At 44.2% G+C, this 16,254-nt stretch overlaps 1 protein-coding gene across 3 annotated transcripts; it reads right to left on the bottom strand.

Annotated features, from left to right (window-relative positions):
* Nucleotides 1-4,208: 4,208 nt before the first annotated feature.
* On the bottom strand, nt 4,209-15,659 carry LOC139409070 (interleukin 12 receptor subunit beta 1). Of its 3 annotated transcripts, XM_071153748.1 has the most exons (16): nt 15,462-15,634; nt 14,389-14,512; nt 13,819-13,991; nt 13,579-13,656; nt 13,325-13,377; nt 13,194-13,221; nt 7,852-7,974; nt 7,506-7,585; nt 7,148-7,373; nt 6,839-7,000; nt 6,586-6,684; nt 6,306-6,476; nt 6,036-6,194; nt 5,721-5,790; nt 5,487-5,562; nt 4,507-4,877 (listed from the first exon to the last, which is right to left on the bottom strand). In XM_071153748.1, exons 1-16 carry the CDS (start codon nt 15,523-15,525, stop codon nt 4,560-4,562), a joined length of 2,004 nt encoding a protein of 667 aa, XP_071009849.1. In that variant the 5' UTR covers nt 15,526-15,634; the 3' UTR covers nt 4,507-4,559. The 3 variants fall into 3 exon arrangements, with proteins under 3 accessions (XP_071009851.1, XP_071009849.1, XP_071009850.1); XM_071153750.1 differs by lacking the exon at nt 7,852-7,974 and having other exon boundaries at nt 4,209-4,877; nt 13,194-13,218; nt 15,462-15,659; XM_071153749.1 differs by lacking the exon at nt 7,852-7,974.
* Nucleotides 15,660-16,254: the final 595 nt, after the last annotated feature.

The following is a 16,254-nucleotide window of genomic DNA, read 5'->3' as shown; positions in this document are numbered from 1 at the left end:
AGTATACAGGAGTGATGAAGTACGCATCACTGTCTGGCAGTCCGACAGATTAATCGGGGTTTGGCTGATGCCAGGAGAACGCTACCTGTCTGAATTCATAGTGCCAACTGTAAAGTTTGGTGGATGAGGAATATTGGTCTGGGACTGTTTTTTATGGTTTGGGCCAGGCCCCTTAGTTCCAGTGAGGGGAAATCTTAATGCTACAGCATACAATGACATTCTAGACGATTCTGTGCTTCCAACTTTGGGGAAGGCCTTTTCCAGTTTCAGCATGACAAGGCAGAAATGTTTTTTAATTGTAATATTTGTATTTAACCTTTATTTAACTAGGCAAGTCAGTTAAGAACAAATTCTTATTTACAATGATGGCCTATACCAGCCAAACCCGGACAACGCTGGGCCAATTGTGCGCCGCCCTATGGGACTCCCAATCACGGCCGGTTGTGATACAGCCTGGATTCGAAAAAGGGTATGTATGTTTTCATGGAAGAGAAGGAAATTTGTAAGTGACCCCAAACTTTTGAATGGTTGTGTATATCATGTATGTGAGAGACAAGATTCACAAATTCTACAGCACAATGGCAGAGTCATGTCTTCAGTGTAAAACTAACAATAACTCAATAATTCATGCTTTCTGGGAGTGCTATAAAGTCCAGAAATTATGGGCAGAGTTAGAAAGCTGGCTGACAGAAGTTTTACAATGTAAATGTATTTTAACCAGTCTATGTGCATATTTCAAGACACGGCATATGGGTGATGCTGTGAAATACCCAATGGGCTGGACAATATTATTTTTGGCAATTATATTGAAGTTAGGGATGCAACTTTGGTTTTAGAAGTGGGGTGGGGGACATAACCTGGCAGGGGGTCCTCCCTCAATTATTTCTGGCATCTAAACTAATTTCCTGCCTTTCTTCTTGGGCTGTCTCAGACCAAAAACATCTTGGTCCACCAAGAGTAGTCTTTTCTTTCGACCAATCGATTGGTTGTGTAAACATACACCCTATGTGTTTTAATAAAATCAATGTCCTGAACTCATCTGATGCTTTAAGCTCGCTGTTTGATTCAATAATGAAGACACAAATGATTCAAGAGGGAGCCAGAGATGAAGATATCCTAACCAGAAGAAGAAAAAAAAACTGTTCTCGACCCTCCTTATGCTCCTGAAGTTGCCAGTAATAGGCTACACCAGTGGTCGGCAACCTTTTTCATTTGGAGTGCCAATTTATCTTACCATTTCTATCAATCTGTGTGCCAGCGGTAGGCTATTTGTGTAAGGGATAAGAAGTAATCAGGCATTTTATGAAATTTCCACTGGATTAGAGCATTACATTTTTCCCTTTCATGCTGAGTGGTTATCGAAATAGAGAGAACGGCTAATATTGTTCAAATACTTTGAGGAACTGATTTTGATTTTAAAAACAAAAGACGAGTGTAGCATAGGTTGAGTTCTGTAACACATGTCCACTCCAACAATGAGAAAGGTAAATGGCTAATAATAATATATTGAATGCATTAACAGAAATTACCATAACCAAACAAAAATTACAGATGAGAAATCATGGGAATTAACGGTAAATGTAGGCTACTACTGGTGATTAATAGACACAGCAAACAATGCACACAATTAAGTTATTATGAAACAATGAATAACCCCAAAATGGCGGGAGTGTAACGATTTTCGTGGGGTGAAAGAGGAGGACCAAAGTGCAGCGTGGTATGTATCCATAATACTTTTAATCCAGAATGAATAGACAAACAAAAACAACAAAACGATAACCGAACAGTTCTGACAGGTGCAACAAACACTAACCAAAAAATAATCACCCACAATTCAAAATGGGAAAACAGGCTACCTAAATATGTCTCTCAATCAGAGACAACGATAGACAGCTGCCTCTGATTGAGAACCATACCAGGCCAAACACATAGAAAAAGAAAACCTAGACCATACAACATAGAATACCCACCCACATCACACCCTGACCAAACTAAAAATAGAAACATACAAAGCAATCTACAGTCAGGGCGTGACAGGGAGTGAGACGTGCCTTGTGCATGAGCCAAACTCCTCATATTCTTAGACCGTGGCATCCCACGGCCTCCTCAATGGATTAGTCCACTGAGACAGGGGCAAATCACACAGGTGTGAGTGAGGCAAAAATAATACCTAGTGTGCCATGAAAAAAATTATATATTTGCGACTGCTCGACTAAAAAAATTGAATATTTTCAATACAGATCCATTTTGTAATACAGTAGGCTACTCTATATAAGCCACCCAGACCTTATGAAAGTTGCACAGTATACCCTTAATCTTGTTATTCAAATGTAGTGATGCATAACTTGACATTTTTGCCATCCATTGTGACATTCTGGGAGGATAACCAACCTTCCAATTAATGGCAATGCGTTTCTTAGGCGCTATAAATGCTAGCTGCCTCTGATTGAGAACCATACCAGGCCAAACACATAGAAAAAGAAAACCTAGACCATACAACATAGAATACCCACCCACATCACACCCTGACCAAACTAAAAATAGAAACATGCAAAGCAATCTACGGTCAGGGCCGGGATCCAAGCAAACAAAAACAGGGAGAATGTGTTTTTTTTATTTTTAAATTTGTTACCCCCTTTTCTCCCCAATTTTGTGTTATACAATTGTTAGTAATTACTATCTTGTCTCATTGCTACAACTCCCGTGCGGGCTCGAGAGAAAGCCATGCGTCCTCCGAAACACAACCCAACCAATCCGCACTGCTTCTTAACACAGCGCACATCCAACCCGGAAGCCATCCGCACCAATGTGTCGGAGGAGACACCGTGCACCTTGGTTAGCATGCACTGTGCCCGGCCTGCCACAGGAGTCACTGGTGCCCGATGAGACAAGGATATCCCTACTGGCAAAACACTCCCTAACCTGGACGACACTAGGCCAATTGTGCGTCGCCCCACGGACCTCCCGGTCGTGGCTGGCTGCGACGGAGCCTGGGCACGAAACCCAGGGTCTCTGGTGGCACAGCTAACGCTGCGATGCAGTGCCCTAGGCCACTGCGCCACCCGGGAGGCCCCCCTTCTGTATTTTACACCTCCAGCAGAGGAAATACATTTCTGAGTGCATGTTATTCAGTTTCACTGGCATATAGTACGATCTATGGATGGTCTTAAACTGCAGTAATTTATGTCTGAGATTATATGAACATAATCAATAACGTTACATTGCTATATTGACTCTAATAAAAACTCACATTGCGCTGTCAAGAAACGTTTGGCCGCTAGTTTCATCATTTAATTCAGGTCTAGTGTGAGTGAGGCAAAAATAATACCTACAGTTAGTGAGCTAACTAGCTAATGTTAGCCAAACAGCCTACCCGACCACATGACCGCATGGTCATAAAGCACACCGATGACGCTTGTTTTGTATCACAGTGCAATGATAATGTCACGCCCTGATCATAGAGAGCCCTTGGTTCTCTATGGTGTTGTAGGTCAGGGCGTGACTAGGGGGGTGTTCTAGTTTTCCTATTTCTATGTTGGTGTACTTGGTATGGTTCCCAATTAGAGGCAGCTGATGATCGTTGTCTCTAATTGGGGATCCTACTTAAGTTCTCCATTGTTCCCACCTGGGTTGTGGGATATTGTTTATGTTTGTGCTGGTTGCACCACATAAGTCAAATTTTGTTGCATGTTTATTGGTTTTGTTTGAAAGTTTCACTTAAATAAAATATGTGGAACTCCGAACACACGCTGCGCCTTGGTCTGCCTATTATCAGCACCGTGACAGGTAACTGGGGGGAGGGCAAAAATGCAATTTTAGAATGTGGGGGGGTCATCAAACGCTTTAAATATGGGAAAAACATCTGTCTACAGACAGAAACAACATAACACAATTTGACGTCACATGGGGCAGAGCATTAGAAAGCACTAAAGCCGAAACGTCTGATGCAGTGAAAATAATGAAAAACATTGAATAATGAAGTACTGTAAGCTTTATGCGACATCTTTTTGAGTGCCAACCCATTACACCTCTTTGTTTGTGTGGGAACATGTGGGTCTGAGCAAGTGTGATGCCACTAATGTTTGTGGCAATGTATGTAAATGAAGTTGTCTGTTTTTGCCTATGTTTTTGCTTATTGTCAAGAAAATAAGTTGAATCAAATATTTTAAAGAAATACATCAATGCAAACTTTTTCAGTATTATATCTACAGTGTTTAAACATATTTTAATGTCCACAATAATATAATAATTATCTGTTAATGAACTAGCCTGAATATTTGAACAGACAAAGTGCCAAATGGCCCAGCCAGGCCACTGTCACCACTCTGGCAGTGTTGCCTAACACTTTACTTAAAGGATGCAGATACGCTTTATAACTTATTAGAAACAAGAATAAGCCTTTATAATGCATTATTATAAGGCTTATAACATGTCCATTCTCTCAACTGACTCAAGATGGCTGTTATTTAGTCAGGACCAATAGAAAGTGACAATACACCATAATAAGGGGGTCATATATTATAATTACAGGCTTCGAGCGAGTGCTACAGCAGTGATGTCTAAAGTGGGATCCCGACATCCTCGGTGGAGTATGCTTTCATATCAAAGACCAGACCGTTCCTGTACATCAACATGGTGACCAAACAGTCAATCTCTCCTTGGCTTGAATCAGGGGTTTCTAGACGTAGCACCTGGGCCTTGTAATCAGGGCTTAGCAGGTCACTGACTGGGGTGCTGGAGTCTCCCAGGCACTTCTCGTCCGTGTCTTCACACTCGTATGTCTCAGACACCTCCAGGACAGTGGCTTCCTCAGGGTTGGGGTCTTGGCTGCAGTTGTCATATAGCTGCAGCTCATGCACCTCCTCCTCATGCATACTCTGTTGAGACAAAGGGATACCCATTCAGGATCAAATCATGCCAATGTCTCAGTGATGTCAGCATCAACACATGACTTGGACAAATGTTCAAGTTAAGCACACACATAAAGTCGTGCACCAGATATTTATGCTTTGCACCTATAACGCATCAGTTTCACATGTTTTGTAAAAAGTTAAGTTGATAAACCAGCTGTTTAATAAGTTTGGGGTGCATTATTGTTTGTGGAATGTATGGAAGGTTTGTGGCTTCTGAGTGTCAAGGGAAGATTCTTCTCACCATGTTTGTGCTTTCCTTGCTCAGCAGGTGCTTTCCTCCCACCAGTGTATTCATATAGACCTGAGCACCTCTGTAGACACAATAACTAACCCTACCTTTTATGATGGCAGCCTGACAGGGCTCAATCATGGCTATGGTACTTTATAATTTGTGATTTAGTGTAAAAGATCAAAGCATGTCACATGATGTCTACTTTCAATTCTGTTTCAATTCAATCATGTTGCTGCGGTGCATTCTGACTTACAAAGCAGGACATTTAGGGAAAATGCAGAGTTCTGCACAGTAAAGTCTGAACACAATCCTAAATATGTCAATTGTTAAAAGGATCTTACCTGATTCCTCGCTCGATAATTCGCCGACTCTACGACCACAGGACGTGGTATTGGTGGGAAGATCTTTTTTTTATATCTTAGAATTAGAACAAAAGTTATAGATGCTGTTTAGAATGATGTGTGAAATGTTTTTGAAGTAATTGAAAAATGAACAATAATCATCCCTGAAAGACTAGGCTTTCTTGCTAATCCTGAAGATCGGATGTTATTAAAAAGTATATATTTTCATCTTACCTCTGGATGATGAACAAGCATACTGTTATTAATATTGCAATTAAAACAATTATGCCAGCTATGATCCAACCTTATTGGAAAAGATAAAGGAGATAATTATTTAATTTGATGTTGAGTTCGATAAGCATCTTGAGTCTGTAGGGGGAAACAATGCAGGCAACATCCACATATCACTCATTTGAAAATTGAAAATCACAAGTGATCAAGTCAATTATACCATGAATGTGGACTCTCGTAATTTCAAAATTGTTTAACATTTTTGCTGATTCTCTGGTCTAGTCTGTGCCATAACAATAATACATTCCTAATTCCTACCAATAACGGACTGGGGTAGAGGCTTTGTCATGATTTGGATAGTCGTCGTTGGTCCTGAACCTGCAGCTGTTGCTCCAGCGAGATGGATGTTGTAGATGGACCCAGGTGTCAGGTTTTGAACAAGATACTCTGTTTTTGATGCAAAGCTCTTGAGACACTCTGATAAGAGACAAAAATGTGGTATTCATCTATATACATTAATTACACAATTACATAAATGACACGTTTATCACAGGGCATCGACTCATTACGTTTGGAGGAGGACTTTACCAGATTCAATTTGTGACTCATTTTTTGGGCTTCTCCTTGTGTAGCAGACTTCATAGTGTGTAAGGAAACCTCGCTGGTCTGGCACAGGAATAGGTTTCCAATACAGCATTGCAGAATTGGTTGTAACATTAAGAATAGGAGCAGTGAAATGATCAGGTGCCTTACTGGGTGCTGAAAACAAGACATCCGTGTTAGATGATGTATACATTGTTATGTAGGAAAGAACTGCATACAAGCATTGCTGTGACAGTCAGATTTTTTTTAAATGAGCTTAGCTTACCACCCTCCTTTTTATACATGAGACACGTCTCTGTTGATTGTGGCTTTCCATCAGTTTGTTTGTGAACGAGGTAATAGTACCGTACATAGTCGTCCATCTCTGGAACAAAACCAGACGTGTTTATTATCTCAGTTTGCGAGACATACCACCTGTATATCTTGATATATCACACTTTGGTAAAGCACAGTAAAACAAATAGAGACATTTCCTATTCTTCCCCACAAAATGTTTTGGGGTGAAATCCCCCCCTTACTTTCTCTGACGTGTTTTAGTTTTTTCTTCACGGTTCCATTTAGTTTTGATCTATTCACTTTTTCTGGTCGCGTTTCTCCGTCTGTTGACTTGTACCACTCCAGGCAGGATTTCATAAAGCCATGTGCATACTTGAGTGGGATGAGTCTGTCATTAGGCCAAGCTAATTGGAAATTAAATGACAACATTTTGATTTCAGGAATGAACATCATTGTGTAGAGGTAAATGAATCATAAGCGCAGACACACACACACACACACACACACACACACACACACACACACACACACACCCACACATATATACTTACACTTGCAGGGAAATGTAAGATGTTTTGCTGGGACAAGGATATGTGTCGGGGATGACTTTCCCACTTTATTAAAGGCAATAATGTCACCACTGACAGCAGAGTAAGTCACATAAACACTGAACTCAGTGGTAGTGACAATGGTGAAGTTCTTTCGCTTTAGTAGGCATGGCCAAATATGGAGAGAGAGGTTGTAATTCACCTGCATAGAGACTGGATAAGGTGGTGTCTGGAAGACACAGGGGTACACAAATAGATGTAAGTGATGCAACTCTTTGAAACACAATTTGAGCCTAATTGTAACCAGCAGAGTCTAGAATGTTACTTAATTTTCAATGTTTTGTAGCACTTTGTAACTTACACCCCAAGTCAGCTTGAGTAGTCGAGTACCATTGTTAAAATCCTCTACTGTCCAGTTAACTTCTGGGGGATTTGGGATTTCTGCAGCAAAATGACAGTTATAACCAGAAATGGTACATCCTCTGCAATTCTAGAAGGGCAAAGCCAGGAACATGTCTTCATCTCAGGACATAGAGTCAATAAAAAATTCTGACAAAACAGAAGATTGAAATTCAATTCATGAATTTAAAAACTTGCCACTGTTTCCAATCATCATGTGAACAGAATTGACTGATTTTGAATAGAATTGCCATCAACCCTGGTGAGTTTCACTGTAGGCACAGACTATTTAAATATCCATTGCTCACCAGTGGGAACGTCCAGGATTGGAGTCCAGTCGCTCCACAGGGGATGTTTGACATGCTTGGACATTTGTCTGACCTGTAGTTGGTACACAGATTCGTTCTGGAAATTCTCCAGAGTGACCATGGCTGTACTGTCATGTACTGCCATGTTGTGTCTTGTCTCTGTCCTTTCCCTTCACCCTGTCTCCCTCTGCTGGTCGTTGTTAGGTTACCTTTTCTCCCCCGCTTTCCCCCAGCTGTTCCTTGTCTCCTCTGACTACCCATTCACCCCGTTTCCCACCTGTTCCCTTTTTCCCTCTGATTAGGTCCCTATATCTCTCTCTGTTTCTGTTCCTGTCCTTGTCGGATTCTTGTTTGTTGTGTTTCATGCCTGAGCCAGACTATCGTCATGTTTGCTGTAACCTTGTCCTGTCCTGTCGGAATCTGCCGGTCTATCTGAGCCTACCTATGTTTGGTTATTAAAGAAGCTCTGTTTAAGTTAGTTCGCTTTTGGGTCCTCATTCACTCACCGTAACAGAAGAATCCGACCAAGAATGGACCCAGCGACTTCGGATCCTCTCCACTCAGCCGTCGGGATCCAGGGAGCGATGCTAGGCAGACACGAGCAGGAAGTGTCTGCTGCTCGACATGCCGTTGAGACCCTGGCCACCCAAGTCTCCAACCTCACAGAACAGGTTCACCATCTCCGCCTCGATCCACCGGCCACTTCCAGGGCTTTCGAATCTCCGGAGCCCAGAATCAATAACCCGCCGTGTTACTCTGGGGAGCCCACTGAATGCCGCTCGTTCCTCACCCAGTGTGATATTGTGTTTTCTCTCCAGCCCAACACTTACTCCAGGAGCACTGCTCGTGTCGCCTACGTCATATCTCTCCTTATTGGACGGGCTCGTGAGTGGGGCACGGCAATCTGGGAGGCAAGGGCTGAGTGTACTAACCAGTATCAGGACTTTAAGGAGGAGATGATACGGGTTTTTGATCGATCTGTTTTTGGGGAGGAGGCTTCCAGGGCCCTGTCTTCCCTATGTCAAGGCAATCGATCCATAACAGACTACTCTATTGAGTTTCGCACTCTTGCTGTCTCCAGTGGCTGGAACGAGCCGGCCTTGCTCGCTCGTCTTCTGGAGGGTTTCCGCGCAGAGGTAAAGGATGAGATTCTCTCCCGGGAGGTTCCTTCCAGCGTGGATTCCTTGATTGAACTCGCTATTCGCATTGAGCGACGGGTTGATCTTCGTCACCGAGCTCGTGGAAAGGAGCTCGCGCTCTCCGTCGCCTCCCTCTCCGCATCACTACCATCTTCCTCTGCCGGCTCGGGTGCTGAGCCCATGCAGCTGGGAGGTATCCACATCTCGACTAAGGAGAGGGAACGGAGAATCACCAACCGCCTCTGTCTCTATTGCGGTTCCGCTGGTCATTTTGTCACTTCATGTCCAGTAAAAGGCCAGAGCTCGTCAGTAAGCGGAGGGCTACTGGTGAGCGCTACTACTCCTGTCTCTCCTTCAAGATCCTGCACTACCTTGTCGGTCCATCTACGCTGGACCGGTTCGTCAGCTTCCTGCAGTGCCTTAATAGACTCTGGGGCGGAGGGCTGTTTTATGGACGAGACCTGGGCTCGGGAACATGACATTCCTCTCAGACAGTTAAAGGAGCCCACGGCCTTGTTCGCCCTGGATGGTAGTCCTCTCCCCAGGATTCAGCGTGAGACGCTACCTTTAACCCTCACTGTTTCTGGTAATCATAGTGAAACCATTTCTTTTTTAATTTTTCGTTCACCTTTTACACCTGTTGTTTTGGGCCATCCCTGGCTAGTTTGTCATAATCCTTCCATTAATTGGTCTAGTAATTCTATCCTCTCCTGGAACGTCTCTTGTCATGTGAAATGTTTAATGTCTGCTATCCCTCCTGTTTCCTCTGTCTCTTCTTCACAGGAGGAGCCTGGTGATTTGACAGGGGTGCCGGAGGAATATCACGATCTGCGCACGGTGTTCAGTCGGTCCAGGGCCACCTCTCTTCCTCCACACCGGTCGTATGATTGTAGTATTGATCTCCTTCCGGGAACCACCCCCCCCCGGGGTAGACTATACTCTCTGTCGGCTCCCGAACGTAAGGCTCTCGAAGATTATTTGTCTGTAGCTCTTGACGCCGGTACCATAGTCCCCTCCTCCTCTCCCGCCGGAGCAGGGTTTTTTTTTGTCAAGAAGAAGGACGGGTCTCTGCGCCCCTGCATAGATTATCGAGGGCTGAATGACATAACAGTGAAGAATCGTTATCCGCTTCCTCTTATGTCTTCAGCCTTCGAGATCCTGCAGGGAGCCAGGTTTTTCACTAAGTTGGACCTTCGTAACGCTTACCATCTCGTGCGCATCAGGGAGGGGGACGAGTGGAAGACGGCGTTTAACACTCCGTTAGGGCACTTTGAATACCGGGTTCTTCCTTTCGGCCTCGCTAACGCTCCAGCTGTCTTTCAGGCATTAGTCAATGATGTCCTGAGAGACATGCTGAACATCTTTGTTTTCGTTTACCTTGACGATATCCTGATTTTTTCACCGTCACTCCAGATTCATGTTCAGCACGTTCGACGTGTCCTCCAGCGCCTTTTAGAGAATTGTCTTTTTGTGAAGGCTGAGAAGTGCACTTTTCATGCCTCCTCCGTCACATTTCTCGGTTCTGTTATTTCCGCTGAAGGCATTAAGATGGATCCCGCTAAGGTCCAAGCTGTCATTGATTGGCCCGTCCCTAAGTCACGCGTCGAGCTGCAGCGCTTTCTCGGCTTCGCGAACTTCTATCGTCGTTTCATCCGTAATTTCGGTCAGGTGGCAGCTCCTCTCACAGCCCTTACTTCTGTCAAGACGTGCTTTAAGTGGTCCGTTTCCGCCCAGGGAGCTTTTGATCTCCTCAAGAATCGTTTTACATCCGCTCCTATCCTTGTTACACCTGACGTCTCTAGACAGTTCGTTGTCGAGGTTGACGCGTCAGAGGTGGGCGTGGGAGCCATCCTTTCTCAGCGCTCCCTCTCTGACGACAAGGTCCACCCATGCGCGTATTTTTCTCATCGCCTGTCGCCGTCGGAACGTAACTATGATGTGGGTAACCGCGAACTGCTCGCCATCCGGTTAGCCCTAGGCGAATGGCGACAGTGGTTGGAGGGGGCGACCGTTCCTTTTGTCGTTTGGACTGACCATAGGAACCTTGAGTACATCCGTTCTGCCAAACGACTTAATGCGCGTCAGGCGCGTTGGGCGCTGTTTTTCGCTCGTTTCGAGTTCGTGATTTCTTATCGTCCGGGCTCTAAGAACACCAAGCCTGATGCTTTGTCTCGTCTCTTCAGTTCTTCAGTAGCCTCCACTGACCCCGAGGGGATTCTCCCTGAGGGGCGTGTTGTCGGGTTGACTGTCTGGGGAATTGAGAGGCAGGTAAAACAAGCGCTCACTCACACTCCGTCGCCGCGCGCTTGTCCTAGGAACCTTCTTTTCGTTCCCGTTCCTACTCGTCTGGCCGTTCTTCAGTGGGCTCACTCTGCCAAGTTAGCTGGCCACCCTGGCGTTCGGGGTACGCTTGCTTCCATTCGCCAGCGTTTTTGGTGGCCCACCCGGGAGCATGACACGCGTCGTTTCGTGGCTGCTTGTTCGGTCTGCGCGCAGACTAAGTCCGGTAACTCTCCTCCTGCCGGCCGTCTCAGGCCGCTTCCTATTCCCTCTCGACCGTGGTCTCACATCGCCTTAGATTTTGTCACCGGACTGCCTTCGTCAGCGGGGAAGACTGTTATTCTTACGGTTGTCGATAGGTTCTCTAAGGCGGCTCATTTCATTCCCCTTGCTAAGCTTCCTTCTGCTAAAGAGACGGCACAAATCATCATCGAGAATGTTTTCAGAATTCATGGCCTTCCGTCAGACGTCGTTTCGGACAGAGGTCCGCAATTCACGTCTCAATTTTGGAGGGAGTTTTGCCGTTTGATTGGGGCTTCCGTCAGTCTCTCTTCCGGCTTTCACCCCCAGTCTAACGGTCAAGCAGAACGGGCCAATCAGACTATTGGTCGCATCTTACGCAGTCTTTCTTTTCGTAACCCTGCGTCTTGGTCAGAACAGCTCCCCTGGGCAGAATACGCCCACAACTCGCTTCCTTCGTCTGCGACCGGGCTATCTCCTTTTCAGAGTAGCCTCGGGTACCAGCCTCCGCTGTTCTCATCTCAGTTCGCCGAGTCCAGCGTCCCCTCCGCTCAGGCTTTTGTCCAACGTTGCGAGCGCACCTGGAAGAGGGTCAGGTCTGCACTTTGCCGTTATAGGACGCAGACTGTGAGGGCTGCTAATAAGCGTAGAACTAAGAGTCCTAGATATTGTCGCGGTCAGAGAGTTTGGCTCTCCACTCAGAACCTTCCCCTTAAGACGGCTTCTCGCAAGTTGACCCCGCGGTTCATTGGTCCGTTCCGTATTTCTCGGGTCATTAATCCTGTCGCAGTTCGACTTCTTCTTCCGCGATACCTTCGTCGCGTCCACCCGGTCTTCCATGTCTCCTGCATCAAGCCCGTCCTTCGCGCCCCCGCTCGTCTTCCCCCCCCCCCCCCATCCTTGTCGAGGGCGCACCCATCTACAGGGTCCGTAGAATTTTGGACATGCGTCCTCGGGGCCGTGGTCACCAGTACCTCGTAGATTGGGAGGGGTACGGTCCTGAGGAGAGGAGTTGGGTTCCCTCTCGGGACGTGCTGGACCGTGCGCTGATCGAGGATTTCCTCCGTTGCCGCCAGGTTTCCTCCTCGAGTGCGCCAGGAGGCGCTCGGTGAGTGGGGGGGTACTGTCATGTACTGCCATGTTGTGTCTTGTCTCTGTCCTTTCCCTTCACCCTGTCTCCCTCTGCTGGTCGTTGTTAGGTTACCTTTTCTCCCCCGCTTTCCCCCAGCTGTTCCTTGTCTCCTCTGACTACCCATTCACCCCGTTTCCCACCTGTTCCCTTTTTCCCTCTGATTAGGTCCCTATATCTCTCTCTGTTTCTGTTCCTGTCCTTGTCGGATTCTTGTTTGTTGTGTTTCATGCCTGAGCCAGACTATCGTCATGTTTGCTGTAACCTTGTCCTGTCCTGTCGGAATCTGCCGGTCTATCTGAGCCTACCTATGTTTGGTTATTAAAGAAGCTCTGTTTAAGTTAGTTCGCTTTTGGGTCCTCATTCACTCACCGTAACATGTACAGACAAACACAGGTTTACTGCAAGTCTCACTCTAGTAGTGATAGCTTTGCACTTTTCAAATACTCAATTGTAATGAGACCCACACTGCAGTAAAATAATGAAATAAACAGTACAATAATGTGGCTGCTTATATTTCAAAAGATCTTAAAATGAAACTGAAAGGAGCTCACCTTGTTTGACTTCTTTCTTAAATGTCTTCTAGACCAACAGAGACAAGGTCAAATTAATTGAGGCAAAAATACTAAACTCATCAGAAAAGAATGAATGAGAGCATTGTTGCAAGGAAAAGAAGAGGTCTCACCCATGTCCCTGAGGTTTCCTCTAGTCTTCTGAACTTGACCTCTATGACAGCATCTTCAGGCACGTGCACACATGAGAAATTGCTTTTTCATATTGGTTGTGTTTACAAACCCCCCCCCCAAAATTCAACGTAAGTCTTGTTACTTGTAACACATAAAACAAGCTAATCTCTCATAACCTCTTGAATCTTGGAAGAAAACTGTTGAGCACCTGCCCTCCCAAAGGACTGTGCAAGGCCCTGAGCACCTTAACTACCTTTCTTGTTATCCCAGCTGAGGGTAAGATTGCTCGAGGATCTTGCCATAGACATACGTTGGGGAGCTTCATACTTAACTGTAGGGAGAAAGCAAATCACGTTACACACAAAAAAACAAAGATTACAATAGGAATCTTGCGATTCAAATCGTACCGCGGTCAGTTGTGTAAAGTACTTAGTGGATTCTTAGCCTGCACTTTACACCGAATAACAGTTCAAAAATAAAAAAAATGATTTACCTCTTTCAGAAAGTGTAACAGTGGTATTGAGTGACTGGCAGCTCCCGTTGCCCATGTAAGCGACCACCCATATATCCACCAACACTTTGTTGAGCACTGTATTGTCTTGCACACAGATATAGCTCTTCCTACTACTGCCCAACGATGTTCTACTTGCAGCGGAATTGGAGCGGCTGAAAACATTAAGGATGAGAGCAACATTTGGTTCGCACACTGAACAGATATTTGCATGATGTTTTATTACCTGGGGATCTACTAAGGTTGATAGTTCATTCTCAAGCACAAGGCAATACTGTCTTCCTACTGTCAAACCCTCCGTCTTGCTTCATCTGCCGGTAACCGTAGCGTGCACACGCTCACATATCACAACACTATTTTCTTTTTGTCTGCTATAATAAAATTGTTACAATGTATATACAGGTAGCTCTTAAATGAGGAGTTCTTCATTTGCTCATGCATTGTTTAGCCACTACACACCCAGCACCTGCCGGTTTTACAGTGTCATAATACAACTTCTCTGTCTGTGTAACTTATGGAAGGTTCCCAAGCATGCATAGCTAGTTAACTTACCTGTAAAAAAGCTCATAAGTTGCATTCTTCATAGATTCAGATGTCTCCCATTCACATGTATAGATGGTGGCACTTTCAGTTTTCTTGTAGCACAGAGGACTAGAAGGACATTTAATAGTTGCCCCTTTATAAAGGAAATTTAAAGTGTTTAAATGTAAAAAAAAATATTGAAAAAATTCAGTGAGTTGCTGTCCTGTTCATTAGTATGTATACATGGGGTCTGAAATTATTGACACCTTTGTTAAAGATGAGCAATAATGTCTGTGTAAAATAAATTCCGAAAATACTGAGGTATATTTTTGTATGCAAAACATTTGGGAAATTGTATTATTTCATACTAATACAATTGTTCAGAGAAATACATTTTGTTTAACAAGTAATTATTGTTGAAAAAACAAAACAATTGACACCCCTAATAGATTTGTATAATAAAGTAGTCAAAAGTTTAGTATTTGGTACCATATTCCTAGCACGCAATGACTAAATCAAGCTTGTGACTCTACAAACTGGTTGGCTGCATGTACAGTTTGTTTTGGTTGTGTTTCAGATTATTTTGTGCCCAATAGAAATGAATGGTAAATAATGTATTGTGTCATTTTGGAGTATAATCATTTCAGACCCCACTGTACAACTTCTTTGCTTTCACCAGAGAGGGTCAAGTTAATTTAATAGATATTATGAATAGAATATATTCTATAAATTATTATATTAGATGTTACTTTGCAAAATTATCCCCAAATTACAAATGGGTATTACAAAAGTTTGATTGAAATACTACTAATTGTAACTATCAGTGTGCAATAAATAATATGCATATCTTTCATCTGTATTTCTGCACAGTTCATTTACAGTAGCAACTCTTGTTTGTGAAAACCATGCTGCCCTGATAAGCTAACCATAATCGTCAGCCTCATGTCAAACTTCAATCACAGTAAATGCTTCTTATTTGTCTTTTATGGTTTTGGTAGTATGATAATTGTATCACTACGGAGATAAGCTGAACAGAATTGACGCTGGGCCAAGAGCCACTTGAAAGCCCCTGAGACTAACTGAGTAGAGAAAAAGATTCATACCTTGAGCTATTACCATAGCAAGAAGCAGAAATCCTTGCAAGAACCAGTGTTCCTTTGTCTCCATCACCTCGACAACCCCTTGACGGAGTTAGTGTGTAAAGTCTCCAAACAGATGACAATCCAGGGTTGATCAGCCTGCGTTTGACCAAAGAGACTTGGGTTTGCTAGACTGTTAACACAGTTCCATGCAGCCGTCGACAGCTCCTCAAATTTGTTTCAGTTACGCTTCTCGTAAATGACACTGTTGGGGGCGAAAAATGTCTGCATGCTCTTGTTCTTTCTCAGATAAAAGGGCAGAACATGTTGTCTCTACACCACAAACCACAATGTTGGGGAGGGAAGCGTGCTGACTGTTGGCAGGTTAAAAAAGAAACCTTGACTTAATGTTTCAGAGAGGATGTTGGCCACTGCAATCTTCTGCAGTGACACAAAATGACCTACTTTACCTTTCCTACGTTCAGAAGCATAATCTATTTTCACATCACTCTCAAGCTAACCCCTGCCATGCAGCTTAGGCTTTGATGGACTCTTTCATATTAAAAGCATCACTCATCACCGAGGTTTTGAAAACTGGCTTTGCAACGGTTTGCTCGGCCAATCTGAATGAAGACACTTTGGTAGGACTTTTCAGGCAATCAGCTGAAGGCGTGGGCAATTCTGAGAAATTTCTCATCTCTTACATCCTCAAATTGGATTTCCATTTTCTATGAAATGACAACATTTCTTTAACATTGCTTAGTCACTTTATACCTCTCTTTGTACCTATTCCACATTAAAGGTGCATCCCGTTAGA

The sequence above is a fragment of the Oncorhynchus clarkii genome, chromosome 5, assembly GCF_045791955.1.
Source record: "Oncorhynchus clarkii lewisi isolate Uvic-CL-2024 chromosome 5, UVic_Ocla_1.0, whole genome shotgun sequence".
Lineage (NCBI taxonomy): Eukaryota > Metazoa > Chordata > Actinopteri > Salmoniformes > Salmonidae > Oncorhynchus > Oncorhynchus clarkii.
Note: the sequence above shows the minus strand (reverse complement) of the source record. Positions and strands in the feature narration are given on the sequence as shown.